General features: G+C 46.0%; 1 protein-coding gene across 1 annotated transcript in view; it reads left to right on the top strand.

Annotated features, from left to right (window-relative positions):
• The first annotated feature begins 439 nt into the window (after positions 1-439).
• The window catches only part of LOC142664007 (rap1 GTPase-activating protein 1-like), a 62,273-nt gene continuing 46,825 nt past the window's right edge, over positions 440-15,887 (top strand). The window contains exons 1-6 of the mRNA XM_075842887.1: positions 440-548; positions 972-1,059; positions 4,239-4,274; positions 10,507-10,554; positions 11,819-11,854; positions 12,280-12,462. Coding sequence (XP_075699002.1) covers positions 505-548; positions 972-1,059; positions 4,239-4,274; positions 10,507-10,554; positions 11,819-11,854; positions 12,280-12,462 — 435 coding nt within the window. The 5' untranslated portion in view covers positions 440-504. The remainder of the gene's footprint in view (positions 549-971; positions 1,060-4,238; positions 4,275-10,506; positions 10,555-11,818; positions 11,855-12,279; positions 12,463-15,887) is intronic.

The following is a 15,887-nucleotide window of genomic DNA, read 5'->3' as shown; positions in this document are numbered from 1 at the left end:
TTTGCAAATTGACTGAGATCTGCAACTATTATTCGCTCATGTGTATTGATGTGTTTTTTGAATAAGCAAATCTCTTCCCATGTATATGATGGGAAATCACTGCTGCTCCTGGTAGTTAATGTCATCGTCCCCACAGGAGAGAAGACCGGCAGGAGGCCCCATAACATTCGACAGTTTAGAAGAGAGAAAGAGACAATGAGGACGAAAGGGATAAAGAAAGTGCCGGGAGCGCAGAGGAGAAGGCCCATAAGAGAGGATCTTGTCTGTCTCTGGCCGGGGGGTCCTGCACACTCAATGGGGCACATTGACTGATTGTCTCATTGACATTTCCCTCTTCTTTCAAGTGTTGACTTTGACATTCATTAGACAGGCTGAGTGTCTGGCAGTCAGTACCAGGCAGGTGGTCTCTCTCTCTTCCTCTAGCAGTCTCTTCCTCTGCTCCTAGACAATCACTTCTTAGCTTTACGAGGCGGCTACGAGGGAGTCATTCGGGAGAGATTCCAGATGTTCTCTCGCAAAAGGAGCTTCACATTTGGTGCGTATGGAGGGTGAGTATCTACCAGCTGTCTCTTATATATATAGTATCTGAGCTGTCTCATTCTCCTTTTCAATGCAAGTATTCGTCATGTTCATGTGGATGGTTTCTTTTTGGTTATATTGCGAAATGTTGGATTTCTATGACGTAATCTATGCTTTCTCTTCATTGACTTTGATCTGCCACTATTTATGGTGAATGTTTTTCGTGTGTTTTTTTTATTTCTGGTATAAAAATAAATTTCATCAGTCTGTCTACAAAATCTGTCTCCCAATCCCACTTTAATTGTTTTTGGGTTTTCCAATTAATTACATTTTTTGAGTGTTGTTTCTAGTTGCAGATCCAGGTCCACCTTCTTCTATGGTATCTGACATATCTTCTGGATTTTTCTCCCCTTTTCTCCCACATTTTAATGAAAACGTCTTTTATTTTTCAGAAAGTCAGAAGAACCTGACGTGGGCATTCCGGGTATCGCCAACAGCCAACTAGAAGGGATGTCTCATCCACAACCCTCACGTAACAAGGTCTGAAGGTCTCTTGTACTCACTATGTATTCATTGCGCACATTGTTGTCAGGGCCGGCCTTAGGTTGGTTGGTGCCTAGTGCAAAACCTTCTATGGACGCCCCTCACAGATATGGCATGCCATGTAGTGCCCAAATAATACAATCACACAGTGCCCAAATAACACTGCCCTAAGAATAAACTAGAGGATATAGCTACAGTCTGTGCCGCTGCCTTTCCATAGACTAGGGCGCCAATTGTGGGATGCAAACTCTGGGTGCCCAGGGCATGAGGGCTGGTGACACTCCCTACAGTAGTGACGGTGAAGTGACCACACAGGTTGCCCACCCCAACGCCGGCCCTGAATGTTGTGTTCATGATACTGGGAGGTAGAGACCGGTAGGTTACTCCTCTAGCAATGGATGAGATCAGAGTCAAATTACCAGTCCATATTAATAGAATACCATGTTGGGCACAAATAAAATAGTTCTGATGGAATAAAAATATAATAGTGCCATATTTGAATAAACAGGTGCCATGTATCCATGTATCATGTGTCATTGTGCCATGCCAGTTTAGAGAATTAAATAAGACTACCTGCTATAGATATAGTCTACTAGTGGTAAATACAGTAACTTGTTTCTAGTGGTCAGGTCTATACGTACAATGCCCTGAAAGACCAGTGACATATAGAGAAGCATTTTCCTGATTGTCGGTAGTATATATAAACAAGTGTCCCTGGTACTACCCAGTCCCTGCAAGCCAGTGGAAAATATTGACCTCTACATGTTGGGTACAATCACCTGTCCCTGTGGTCAATTATTAAAAAGTGATCTATTTCTACAACATTGCTGTATATATAGTATTTTTTTTATTATTGCTGAGTGTCCCTGGTTGTTTGTTAATGATGGTCACTGGTACAGGGGCGAATTATAGCATGGGCAAAGGGGGAGATTGTCCTGGTTTCGCCATCATTTTTGGGCCTCCATCATCAAGCATCTCCCACGCAACACTTCTTATCTCACGGTTTTATAGTGGTATAACTTGCAATGTTAAGGCAATATGTTTAGTACAATTATGTAGGAATATGGACGTATGTGGGCACTGTGTGAGGGTATTATTTAGGCACACTTTAGTCCAGACCTCTAAACATTTGCCTAAGGGATCTATACAAATCTTGATCCTGTCCTGTATATACAAATACATTCCCTTTCGGGCCAGGACATAAATTGATGTTTGCCCCTAGACTCTTGGGTTTTTCGTTGTATATTGTATCTAGCCATGTGTGTAGAGTGTGTTTTTTACCTGTCAGACATGTCAAATTTCCTTTATTCCTTTCAAGGTCACATTGATTAGTATTTAAGGTGCTAAACAAAATCTGCAATCTAGTACCACGTCAGTGTTCTTCTTAGGTTTGCATAATAGTTTTCCTCAGCACAGATGTCAACCAGTACAATGTCATCATCAACGTCACCATAACTATCAAATAGCCTCAGATGCATCAAAAATAAAAAATTAAGACATTTTGCACGTGGTGTTTAAAAATGTCCTACTGTTTTGTGTATACAGCTCCTACGCAGATCTGTGTGTCTCCATGGTTACAGACTACAAACAAACACCTTGCAGTCTGGTACTGCAGTTCTACTCACTTCCGTCCCCAGCCAACTAATCCATCAAATGCACTGTATGTGAAACTTTGGGACAGATGGAAGGAGGAATGACTACATTAGATTTTTTTGTAGTCTGTAACCATGGTGATTTATAATAGTCAGGGCCGGCCTTAGGGGTGTGCGAGCGCACAGGGTGCTGCCCCCTCCAAGCATGTAGGGGGCGCAACTGGGCTCTGCCTCTACTCTATGCTCTTCTCTTAGTTACACACATGGAGTAAAAGAAGAGGAGGAAGCTCCGCCCACAGCTCGTCCTGCACGAAGCCTGTGATCGTGTCAGCAAGGAGAGATCGTGAGTATCTATGTGTGTCTGTGTGTATACAGTATGTGTCTCTGTGTTTGTATTTGTATATGTTACAGTGTATGTGTGTGTGTGTGTGTGTGTGTGTGTGCTATATACCCTGCTGCCCCTATATATCCTGCTGCCCCCTATATAACCTACTGCCCCCTATATATACTGCTGCCCCTCATATACTCTGCTGCCCCTATATACCCTACTGCCCCTATATACCCTGCTGTCACTATATACCCTGCTGCCCCTATATCCTGCTGCTCCCTATATATCCTGCTGCCTCTTATATACCCTGCTGCCCCCTATATACGCTGCTGCCACTTATATGTCCTGCTGTCCCCTATATACCCTGCTGCCACTTATATACCATTCTGTCCCTTATATACTGTGCTGCCCCTTATATACTCTGATGCTCCTTATATACTCTGTTGCCCCTTATATACGCTGCTGCCCTTATATATATGCCTCTGTGTTTGTGTGTTTATATGTGTCTGTGGGTATAGTTATCATCTACTACATTATCTGTATTCAGAGAGTTATCACTGTGTTATCAGCGGTGTTACATAGGACTGCAGGTAACATCTACATTATCTGTACTCAGTTATCGCTGTGTGTTATCTGTGGTGTTACATAGGGCTGCACGTGAAATCTACTACATTATCTGTACTAGTTATATATGGGTCTGTTTATAAATGTGTCCGTGATTGTATATAAGTGCATTGTATATGTTCCTGTCTGTGTATTTATCTGTGTGTGTGTGTGTGTGTGTGTGTGTGTGTGTGTGTGTGTGTGTGTGTGTGTGTGTGTGTGTGTATATATGTGTCTGTACGTCTATATATTTACCTGTATGTATATATTCCAGATGTGTGTATGTATATTTGCCTGTATGTCTAAATATCTATCCTTATGTATGTACAGTATATATGTTCCAGTATGTGTGTGTCTATATATGTGCTTCATTTTTGGTTTGTGTAGGAGGCGGCAATAGAGAGTCCCGCACAGGGCGCCATCCAACCTAAGGCCGGCCCTGATACTAGTAGGTCTGCATAAAACTGTATACACAATAGGGTAGGCGGATGTTAATCAAGATTATTTACAAAGTTGGTTCCTTTTGGTATCTTAGATGCTTTGGAGCAATACCAAAAAATTGGTTGTAAACGTGGATATAGCCTTTAAGTGCCAGAATGACTTTGTTAAAAAAAAAATGTTTATCTATTCTTATCCTCTTTGACTTTTTGCAGCCCTCGGACTTGTTTGAAATGATTGAGAAAATGCAGGTAAGAAACATTTGAGGGAACTGTACGTGTGGTTCTTTCTGGCAACTGTGTCCATTATTTACTGGCCCCATAAATGGAAAGTCTGTACAGGTATTGTCCCTATTCACATCAGTCTATGCTCACAATCGGGTTTCCCAATTGGGGGCCAATTTCATAGGAAGCCAATTAGCCTATTAGTATGTTCATGGAGCGCTGGAGGAAACCAGGGAACCCGAGACCCATATTCCTCCAGGTTTTTTGGTTTCCTCCCACAAGGGGATGTTTTTTGGTAAGATTCGAGCCCAGGACCCCGGGGCTGTGTAAGGTTGCAAGGTAAAAATCCCATGTGATATCTTATCTCATTGCATGGTCAGTTTTCCACCTTAAAAATAAAATAATAGGGCTTCCTACAGTCTATTTCAGGGGTCTCAAACTCGGCCGCGTAAGTGGGCCGCATATAGAAAAAATGGGAAGTTGACGGGCCACATTACTTTCAAATTTGATACAATACAAAATTATTGTTAATCAATTAGTTATTTGAACTACTATAACACTATATTACTAGAATAATAGCGCTAAGTTTAAAATTTGAGAGATTTCTCCACGTGTTTATTTCAACAATCCAGCTTTCCAGTTTAAGTGTCGCTAAATGCAGTCCGGCGGCTCAGTTAGCACACGTCAAGATTGGGCAGCCCCTTTTTAGATAGTGCCGCAGTGCCCTCTGTGGATGCTGCCGCAGTGCCCTCTGTGGATGCTGCCGCAGTGCCCTCTGTGGATAATGCAACACACCCCTAGATAAGGCCACAGTGCCCTCTGTAGATAAGGCCACAGTGCCCTCTGTAGATAAGGCCACAGTGCTCTCTGTAGATAAGGCCACAGTGCCCTCTGTAGATAAGGCCACAGTGCCCTCTGTAGATAAGGCCACAGTGCCCTCTGTAGATAAGGCCACAGTGCTCTCTGTAGATAAGGCCACAGTGCCCTCTGTAGATAAGGCCACAGTGCCCTCTGTAGATAAGGCCACAGTGCCCTCGGTAGATAAGGCCACAGTGCCCTCGGTAGATAAGGCCACAGTGCCCTCTGTAGATAAGGCCACAGTGCCCTTGGTAGATAAGGCCACAGTGCCCGCTGTAGATAAGGCCACAGTGCCCTCGGTAGATAAGGCCACAGTGCCCTCTGTAGATAAGGCCACAGTGCCCTCGGTAGATAAGGCCACAGTGCCCTCTGTAGATAAGGCCACTGTGCCCTCTGTAGATAAGGCCACAGTGCCCTCGGTAGATAAGGCCTCAGTGCCCTCTGTAGATAAGGCCACAGTGCCCTCTGTAGATAAGGCCACAGTGCCCTCTGTAGATAATGCAACACACCCCTAGATAATGCCAGTGTCCTCTTCAGATACTGTCACACACCCACTTGTAGATAACGCCACAGTGCCCTCTGTAAAGGCTGCCACAGTGCCCTCTGTAGAGGCTGCCAAAGTGCCCTCTGTAGAGGCTGCCAAAGTGCCCTCTGTAGAGGCTGCCAAAGTGCCCTCTGTAGAGGCTGCCAAAGTGCCCTCTGTAGAGGCTGCCCCAGTGCCCTCTGTAGAGGCTGCCCCAATGATGTCAGGGGCTTGCCCAGAGCTGGAGTCCCAGGCAGAGCGCTAGTAGGCTCTTCCTGGGACTCCAGCTGTGCTCCTGACATCACAGGGACTCCTGCTCTGGGGAAGCCCCTGACATCATTGTCGATGTATGGACAGCGATGTCAGAGGCTTCCCCAGAGTCCCGGAGCAGAGCCGATAATAGCGCTCTGCCCGGGACTCCGCTCTGGGGAAGACCCTGACACACTGTCCACATATGGGCAGCGATGTCAGGGAATTCCACAGAGTCCCGGAGCAGTGCCGACACCAGCGCTCTGCTCGGGACTCCGGCTCTGGGGAAGCCCTAGACATCGCTGTTCATATGTGGACAGCGATGTCAGGGAATTCCACAGAGTCCAGGAGCAGAGCCGACACCAGCGCTCTGCTCTGCTCTGGGCAAGACCCTGACACACTGTCCATATATGGGCAGCAATGTCAGGGAATTCCACAGAGTCCCGGAGCAGAGCCGACACCAGCGCTCTGCTCGGGACTCCGGCTCTGGGGAAGCCCCAGACATCGCAGTTCATATGTGGACAGCGATGTCAGGGAATTCCACAGAGTCCAGGAGCAGAGCCGACACCAGCGCTCTGCTCCGCTCTGGGCAAGACCCCGACACACTGTCCATATATGGGCAGCGATGTCAGGGAATTCCACAGAGTCCCGGAGCAGAGCCGACACCAGCGCTCTGCTCGGGACTCCGGCTCTGGGGAAGCCCCAGACATCGCTGTTCATATGTGGACAGCGATGTCAGGGAATTCCAGAGTCTCGGAGCAGAGCCGATACTAGCGGCTCTGTGTCCCGCGGGATGCAGATGACAGCCCCAGGGGCCGCATGCGACCCGCGGGCCGCGTGCTTGAGACCCCTGGTCTATTTGATGTCATGTAAACTAATACATTTCATGACTCACAGAAATTAGTTTATTAGTAAAGGATTTTCTAAAAAGACTTTAGAGAGGTGCACCATGAAGAGTTGTTGAAGAGGACGGGGCCAATATACTGCCCATACACAGGGGCCCTTTGCTGTCTGTGTTGCCCTTGTGAATTGAAAATACTAAATGTAAATATCACAAGATCAGTCAACAGCAGCATGCTGCTGGTCTCCATGTATTTGATTTTTATAGATCTGATATTTACAGACTATAGAGTTATTGATAGTCAAAGGTGGAGGTGAGTTTATAAATTTCACATATAAATCCGCAAAAATTAACATAACCTATGTGTTTATTTGTTTGGCCCTTTAATTGCTTCCCGCACAGTATGACACCGAGATTCTCTCCACAGGAAATTCAGTCAAATGTCATTAACTAATTAAAAGTAAATAAACGCAATTATTGATCATAACTGGATTCTATGGAATTTATATTAATTATGAATGTGATGAGAACACAAGAGTCGTTGCGCGGTGCCCATCAGGAATATGTGACCTAGATTATTAGGAATATGAAGTTTTCCCCATATTATACCAGACATACAATATTATAATCCCTACCCTCCGGACCTTTATTTCTCATTGAACTGTAACGGGTTTGACTGGGTTTTTTGTGACGATGATCAATAGAAAAAGACTCTTTAAAGGGGTTGTCCCAACTGACTACTATGGGTCCATCTTCTAGACCATCGTGGGGGGTAGGAGTTGTATCTCCTCATTTTCCTCAATTATTACCTGCCGTCCAATGGAATTATATTCTTGTATCCATCCCCTGACCGGCACTTTTGAATCCATTTTAATGACCTTATCACAGTCGTTGGCTTATTCTTTTATTCTCATGGTGTCCCTTGAAAAATCCCTCTAGTATTCAATGTGATACAAGGCTAGAATACATTTTAAAAATTTGTCATGAAGTTGTTGCGCCCACGTGATCCCTCTCGGGGTGTATCGGCTGTGACTAACGACTGCTGCCAATGTCAGGATCCATCCCGCCTGTTTAAATAAAGATTTCAAAGTCAATCGTGATCAGGACACCTACAAAGGGAGTGTGGGTTCCCTTTATGTCCTCACCATCAGCCCCGGTATTGTGACAGCTAGGACTGTTGGTTTTATAATGACGGCCCTTGGCCTTAAAAAGGACCCAAAGGGCTGTCCTGTGGTAAGGCATTGAAATACATACTGTAGGCAGGGGCGTAACTAGGAAAGACTGGGCCCCATAGCAAACTTTTGACTGGGGCCCCCCCTCTGCTGGGTATCACACAACCCCCCCCCCTTGTAGATAGTGCCTCCCTATAGATTCCACCACACAGCGCCCCCCTATAGATAGCACCATACACAGCCCCCTGTAGATGACGCCATACAGCCCCCTCTGTAGATAACACCATACAGAACCCCTCTGTAGAGAACGCCGTATAGCCCCCCCCCCCCCCCAAAAGAAAAACGGACTATAGTTTGTCCTACAAAAGACATGCATCCCCTATCCACAGGATAGGGGATACATGTGTGATCGCTGGCAGCGATAAGGAGAACGGGGGACCGAAATTCCGCCGAAGTTCTCCATGTCTAACCTCGGACTTCCGGTGTCTGCGCAGTTCAATAAAAATGAAAGGAGCGCTGGTCACGCATGCTCCATTCATTTCTACGGAGCTGCCGACACAGACCCCGGAAGTCCGAGGTTCATCATGGAGAACTTAGGGGGGACTTTCGGTCCCCCGTTCTCCTCATCGCTGGATGTCCCAGCGATCCCACATGTATCCCCTATCCTGTGGATAGGGGATGCATGTCTTTTGTAGGAACAACCCCTTCAGTGGCGTCGCGCTGTAGCAGCCATAGCGGCTGCTAGCGGAGCCTGCGGCCATGGGAGGGGGCCGTGCCGGCGGGTGCCACTGGCCCCCTCATGCTGCAGGCGCTGTAGAAGTCGCTACGGCTGCTATAGCGGTAGTTACGCCACTGCGTATAGGTTTGTACGGCGTAAAACTACAGCTCCCAGCATGGCCAGAACAATGGTAAGGATATGCTGGGAGATGCGGTTTCACAAAAAAAAACCTATCACCATCATCTCGCTGCAGATCATACAGTGACTACAATACTGATTAGAGGCAGAATAAACATTTACATTAAGTGACTCACCGGTGACGTCTCAGATTCTAGTTCTTTTCTTCTCCCTCCGGTTCAGACATCTATGATGGATTTCTCCCGGCCATGACCCATTTCTGCAGTTTTCCGTTTAGATGTCTTCAGCTTCTCATTTCTGCACCTATAAACAAAGTTAAAATTCTCAACACATCTAATTATAACTGTCACACACACACACACACACACACACACACACCGTGCCCCCTGTAGATAGTGACCTACATAGAAGCCCCTGTAGATAGTGCCCACATATGGACTCCAGAGCTGCAAGGCAATAGTGCTAACCACTGAGCCACCGTGCTGCCCTACATATAGCTTCCCCTATAGTTAGTGCTCCACGTATAGCCCACCTCTGTAGATAGTGTCTCACATATAGCTCCCCTTGTATATAGTGTCCCACATATAGCCCACCCCTTTAGACTGTGCACTACATATAGCCACCCTGTTGCTAGTGCCCCACAGTTAACCCACCCCTGTATATAGTGTCCCACACATAGCCCACCCCTATAGAAAGTACCCTAAAAAAAATAGCTCCCCTATAGATAGTGATCTACATATAGCCCACCCCTGTATATAGTGCCCACATATAGACCCCCCTGTATATAGTGGCCCACATATAGACCCCCCTGTATATAATGGCCCACATATAGAGCCCTCTGTATATAATGGCCCACACCCCCACATATAGACCCCCCTGTATATAATGGCCCACATATAGAGCCCCCTGTATATAATGGCCCACACCCCCACATATAGACCCCCCTGTAGCTACTGCCCCACATATAGACCCCCCTGTAGCTACTTCCCCACATATAGACCCCCTATATATAATAGCCCACATAAAGACAACCCCCCCCGCCCTGTAGATAGACCCCCCCCACTATAGATAATGCCATTCACATTTTTATGAGGGAAAAAAATAAATAATTGACATACTCACATTCTCCGGTTCCCACGCTGTTCACTGGCGATGCAGACATGCTCTCTTCTGAGCATGTCTGCAGGAGCTGAACGAGCATCCTCCAATGACGTTGATTGGCGGGGCAGAATGACTTGCCCCGCCAATCAGCACCTTCCAAGTATGGAAGCGGCGCAATGATGTCATCGCGCCGCTAGCCAATCAGTGTCATTGTAAGGCACTGGATGGTCAGGCACGGAACATGCCCGGCCATTCAGTGCTAATACATGTATTTGGCTGCCGCTAGCACTGGGGCCCCCTCCGGTGCTAGCGACACCTACAGGCATGAGAGGGCCTGTGTAAGGCTCGGCGTCGCGGGCCCCACAGTAGCGGCGCTACCGCTGTAGCAGCCATAACGGCTGCTAGCGGCGCCACCGGGCATTTGGGTGGGCGTGTCGGCTGGCGGCACGGGCCCCCTCAAGCCCCGGGCCCCGTAGCAGCCGCTACTGCTGCTACCGCGGTAGTTACGCCACTGACTGTAGGTTTTGTTTTGTTAACTTTTGTTAACTTTTTGTTTCACATACTGTATTTATATTTCATGGTCCGCCCGCCTGTCTTCTTGGATGCACTTTTTTGGTGGTTGATGTACAATATTTACACATTTTGTATTTTTACCTCAGTGCAGCCGCCTGGAGGATCAGCGTTGCGTCCTACCCTCTTCTCTAAAGGTCAGTCATCCATCCAAACATCCATCGTATGACCTTATGAGGAGACCTGACACATTGTCATGTTTTATTTATATACCGCTAAATAATGGTGTTCCGTCTCATGGGAAGAGGGGAGGGGCTTAGATGAAGAGGTGGGGCTTAACTTTGATGCACTGCAGAGTAATGGAGGAACAATTATGAAAAATGGATGTAGACTTTTTTACTTTAGCATTTCGTGACAAAAATAAATCTTAAGTTTAGCTAGCTTTCAGTCATCTGGGGAAACGATTCAGTTCGCTGCCCAAGGCAAAGCAGCTTGTCGAAGACCACCCATAATTCCTCCATACTCCCAGAACCCCAACCATTCAGCAGAATAAAAAGGCCTCAGCGCTTGCTGGAGCACAGCGGACCTTTCACCGTTGTTCTAGACAGTAGTGGGATGAGGCGGAGTAGGCAGTCACCTAGGGCAACATTAAGGAGGGGGTGCAATTTCTGTATTTTTATTGTTTTTAAAAATAAAAAAAAATAAAATCAATATTCTGCCTTTACATTTTTTACCAATTTGTGTTTTCCTGTATAAATAATAACACTAGAGATGGGCTGGAAAAGGAGCAACAAGTGACAACTACCATGCTGAACTTCAGAAACTGAGGGAGGGGAGTTTTCTGAAACCATCACCCTGGGGGGAACCAACAGAGGTTGTCATGCCCCCGGCTGCAGTACCAGGCACCGGGAGGGGGCATGGACATCCAGCAATTCTGATCGATAGAGGCTTTGGGAGTGTTGGAGAATGCCTTTAAGATCATTTTTGGGTTTAATAATGGAAAAAACAACACTGCATTCTAGTATAAGAGCCTTAACCATCAGTGACATTGATAGTGGTATCATTGCTGGTGGAGCAATTCATACTGAATCATATCAGGGATCGGTTTATAAACCAAAATTCAATAGAAAGTGCGTCTGGAAGCAAAAAGTTTGGATGAAGCAGAAGAATTTTTGTATCTTCGAATGGTCCACTCAAAGTCTGAACCTGATTCCAATAGAAAAGTTAGGCTAGGGTCTGAAGTGGGTGATGGGACAATAGAGCCAACCAATGACCCCCACCAAATCTTAAATTGGGATTGATAAAAAGTTACCATCACTGTTTGGGTGGAGTTATTGCTTTTCAAGGGTATGGCACCAATTACTAAAACAAGGGTTCATTTACTTTTCAATGAATTTTTGGTTCATTTAGCTCCTAATTACAGGTAACCCGCGATTTACTCTTCTATTTGTATTTCTGTAGAGGAGAGATGAGAAAACACATCCCGGAATTCAAGAAGTAAGTTCGACAAGATTATAGAATAAGATATCGGTTGAGTTTCTTAGGCCTCATGCACACGACCGTGCATTTGTGGCCACATACCATACCATACACATACCATTGCGGAGCGGCAATTGCGGATAGTCTAGAACACCTGCTATCCTATGGGCCTGGACGGCACAAAGAATAGGACATGTCATTACACGGACTGCAATTGCGGTCCGGGCTCATTGAAGTCAATGCACATCTTGTGTGTGCGCGATCCGTGATTGCGGACGGCCCGTGGATGACACTCCGCGGCCCGTCTGTGCCGTAATCACGGACCGTACACACCGCTACGGTCGTGTGCATGAGGCCTTACCTTTTCACAGTTGACTGCTGATCCATTCCCGTTGACTTGATCGATCAAAAAAATTGGTAAACTTTTTCTGACTCTCTCATAGGTGTTGAGAAGAGGCCGCCCGTTACCTCTCTTAATCGTGCCCCCACAAGGTGGGTACTGGATAGAGGGAAGTAACCACTCTCTGCCCTCCCCTGAATCCGATCTTCCAGCTCCATATGACAGATTACGTATTCTTCAATCTGACCCTACGGCACGTTTCTACAGGAAGCATTTCTTGGGAAAGGTATGATAATCCTTTACAGCTCCCACGCGGGTTTGCACCCAATTTTCTCAGACTCCCGATGGCACATCTGCCTATTTATGGGTGCTGGGGATGTGTCACTGCATATTCAGGTGTATTAACCCTTCAAGACAAGGGCATAGCTGGATGGCAACCCCTGTGGGATCTCTTACTGCAGCCATGTTGGACAAGCTTGAATATAACTTTAGCAGAAGAGGACAAAACAAGGACTTATGTTTACTGCAATAACCCCTCCCCGCACACCGCCGTACATTTTATGGGGCTGGCAGGAGATAGTTTCATCAGCAGCGGGTATCATCCGTAACGCACAACTAACATCCGCTGCAACGCCGGAGATCTAAGCTAACTCAGATCCCAGTCGTTAAACTCCTTCCCGAAATTTGACGTATACTTATGTCATATCCGGGTAGGGGAAGTATGGAGCGGGCTCACGGGCTGAGCCCGCTCCATGCAATGCGTATGTTACAGCCGACACTTCACAGTAACGAGCTCGTTTAACCCATTAAATGCCGCGGTCAATAGCGACCGCAGCATTTTAAATCGTTAGAAAGAGGGGGTAACCCTTTCTAACAGCAATCTTGGGGTGTCGATGATTGCTATGGCAGCCTGGGGGCCTAATAAAGACCCTCAGGTCTGCCATCTTTGTGCTAGAGGCAGGGCTTGATAGAAGCCTGTCAGAAAGACGATATACTGCAATACATCAGTATTGCAGTATATAGTGCAACCAATCCAAGATCGCTGGTTCAAGTCCCCTAGGGGGACTAGCAAAAATCAGTTAAATAAAGTTTTTTTTTATGTACAAAAAATAAAATACTAAAGGTTCAAAAAAAAAAAACCCTTTCCCATTTTCCCCCTAAAGAATTGTAAAAAAAATACACATAATTGGTATCGCCACATCCGTAAAAGTCTGAACTATTACAATATATCATGGTTTAACCCGCACGGTGTATGCTGTAAAAATAAATAAATAAAACACCAGAATCGTTATTTTTTTGTCACCTCATCTCCCACAAACAAATTTTGCTGCGGCAGGAAGGGGTTAACCCGTTAGATGCCACGGTCAATAGCTACCACGGCACCTAAGTGGTTTTAAAGAGGGAGGGGCTTCCTGTGTAAGACCATCGCCGGTAATGGATAGTAACCGCGGGTTGACAAGGCATATGGGGCCCTAACAAAGGCCATCAGGTCTACCATGAATGTGAGTCTCTTTGGCCCTGTCAAAGGCATATTACGGTGCACTACAGAAGTATTGCAGTATATTATAAGTGATCAAACGTACACATGTTCAAGTGCCATAGTTGGATTAAATAAAATTCTAAAATAAAAAGTGCTATAAAGAGTATTCAAATAAAAATTCCAAGTAAAAAAAATAAAAAATAAAAAATACTCACTATAAGGCTGGATTCACACGAGCGCGCAAAAAACACTTGACAGCTCCGTGTGTCATCCGTGTATGATGCGCGGCTGCGTGATTTTCGCGCAGCCGCCATCATAGAGATGAGGCTAGTCGACGTCAGTCACTGTCCAGGGTGCTGAAAGAGTTAACTGATCGGCAGTAACTCTTTCAGCACCCTCGACAGTGAATTCCGATCACCATATCGAGCAACCTGTTAAAAAAAAAAAAGAGGTTCGTACTTACCGAGAACTTCCCTCCCGGCCGTTGCCTTGGTGACGCGTCCTTGATGATGCGTCCTTGGTGACGCGCCTCTCTTGACATCTGGCCCCACCACCCTGGATGACGCGGCAGTCCATGTGACCGCTGAAGCCTGTGCTTGGCCTGTGATTGGCTGCAGCTGTCACTTGGACTGAATTGTCATCCCGGGAGGTCAGACTGGAGGAAGAAGCCGGGAGTTCTCGGTAAGTCAGAACTTCTTTTTTTTTTACACGTTCATGTATATTGGGATCGGAAGTCACTGTCAAGGGTGCTGAAACAGTTTAACTCTTTCAGCACCCTGGACAGTGACTATCTCCTGACGTCGCGTACCGGAAATATTTTTGCCGGGTTCGGCCAAAACGAGTTCGCCGAACCCGGTGAAGTTCGGTTCGGTTGTCCGGGTTCGCTCTTCTCAAAGACACTCCGTTTGGATGTTTGTAAACAGAAAAGCACGTGGTGCTTTTCTGTTTACATTCATCCTTTTGACAGCTCTTGCGCGAATCACGCAGTTCGCACGGAAGTGCTTCCGTGCGGCATGCGTGGTTTTCACGCACCCATTGACTTCAATGGGTGCGTGATGCGTGCAAAACGCCGAAAGAATGGACATGTCGTGACTTTTTTTCAGCGGACTCACGCTGAGGAAAAATCACGGACATGTCTGCACGGCCCCATAGACACATATAGGTCCGTGCAACGCGCCTGCAAATCACGCGCGTTGCACGGACGTTTTTCCCGTTCGTCTGAATAAAGCCTAAAACTATCATGTTACTTAACCTGTATGGTGAATCAAACCCATAACACAAAGCCTGAATTGCTGTTTTTTGTAATCAAAAAGTCTTAGGGGGAGTTCACACAGAGTTTTCAGAGTAGTTTTTTGGCGCGGAAACTGCGCCGAAAATCGCGCCAAAAAACGTCCGAAAATGCCTCCCATTGATTTCAATGGGAGTCGGAGGCGTTTTTCTCCCGCGAGTGGAAAAACTGTCTCGCGGGAGAAAGAAGGGACATGCCCTATCTTCGGCCGTTTACGCCTCTGACCTCCCATTGACATCAGCGAGAGGCAGAGAAAGCGTATGACACTGCATTTTATGCCCGCGGCACTCAACAGCCGCGGACAAAAAAAAAGGCCGCAAAAATTGGCGTGCAGGCAGAGGAAAATCTGCCTCAATATTCCAAACTGAATTTTGAGGCAGATTTTCCGCCTGCAAAAAACTCAGTGTGAACCCAGCCTTACCGTACTTATCCCAAAACGGTCCCAATAAAAACTTCAACTAGTCATGGCATGGAAAAGACAAGCTCCCATAAATCTACGTCAACTTAAAAATGAAAAATGTTATGGCTTTGGGATTGGGCAACAAAAACAAATAATTTTTGTTCAAAAGTAAGAAAACATAAAAAAATAAATGATATAAATTTGGTATAGCCGCAATCGTAAGGATAAAGTTATTATGTTATTTATACTGTGTGATGAATGACGTAAATGCAAATCCCAAACAACTATAAGGGGGAATGGCTGTTTTTATTTTTTTTCATCCACCCCCTTCAAAAAAGAGAAAAGTGTTAATGCCGTACCCCAAAACGGTGCCATTAAAAATAAAAATAAACTTATCACACAAAAAAACAAGGTCTAATGAAGCTGCGGTGACAAGAAAATAAACGTATGATTTTTGCAATGTGGAGATTGAAAAAAAATAAATCGCTGCATCCTGAAGTCCCAAACCAGGCCTCGTGCCTAAGGGGTTAATGGATATTTAAA

The sequence above is a fragment of the Rhinoderma darwinii genome, chromosome 11, assembly GCF_050947455.1.
Source record: "Rhinoderma darwinii isolate aRhiDar2 chromosome 11, aRhiDar2.hap1, whole genome shotgun sequence".
Lineage (NCBI taxonomy): Eukaryota > Metazoa > Chordata > Amphibia > Anura > Rhinodermatidae > Rhinoderma > Rhinoderma darwinii.
Note: the sequence above shows the minus strand (reverse complement) of the source record. Positions and strands in the feature narration are given on the sequence as shown.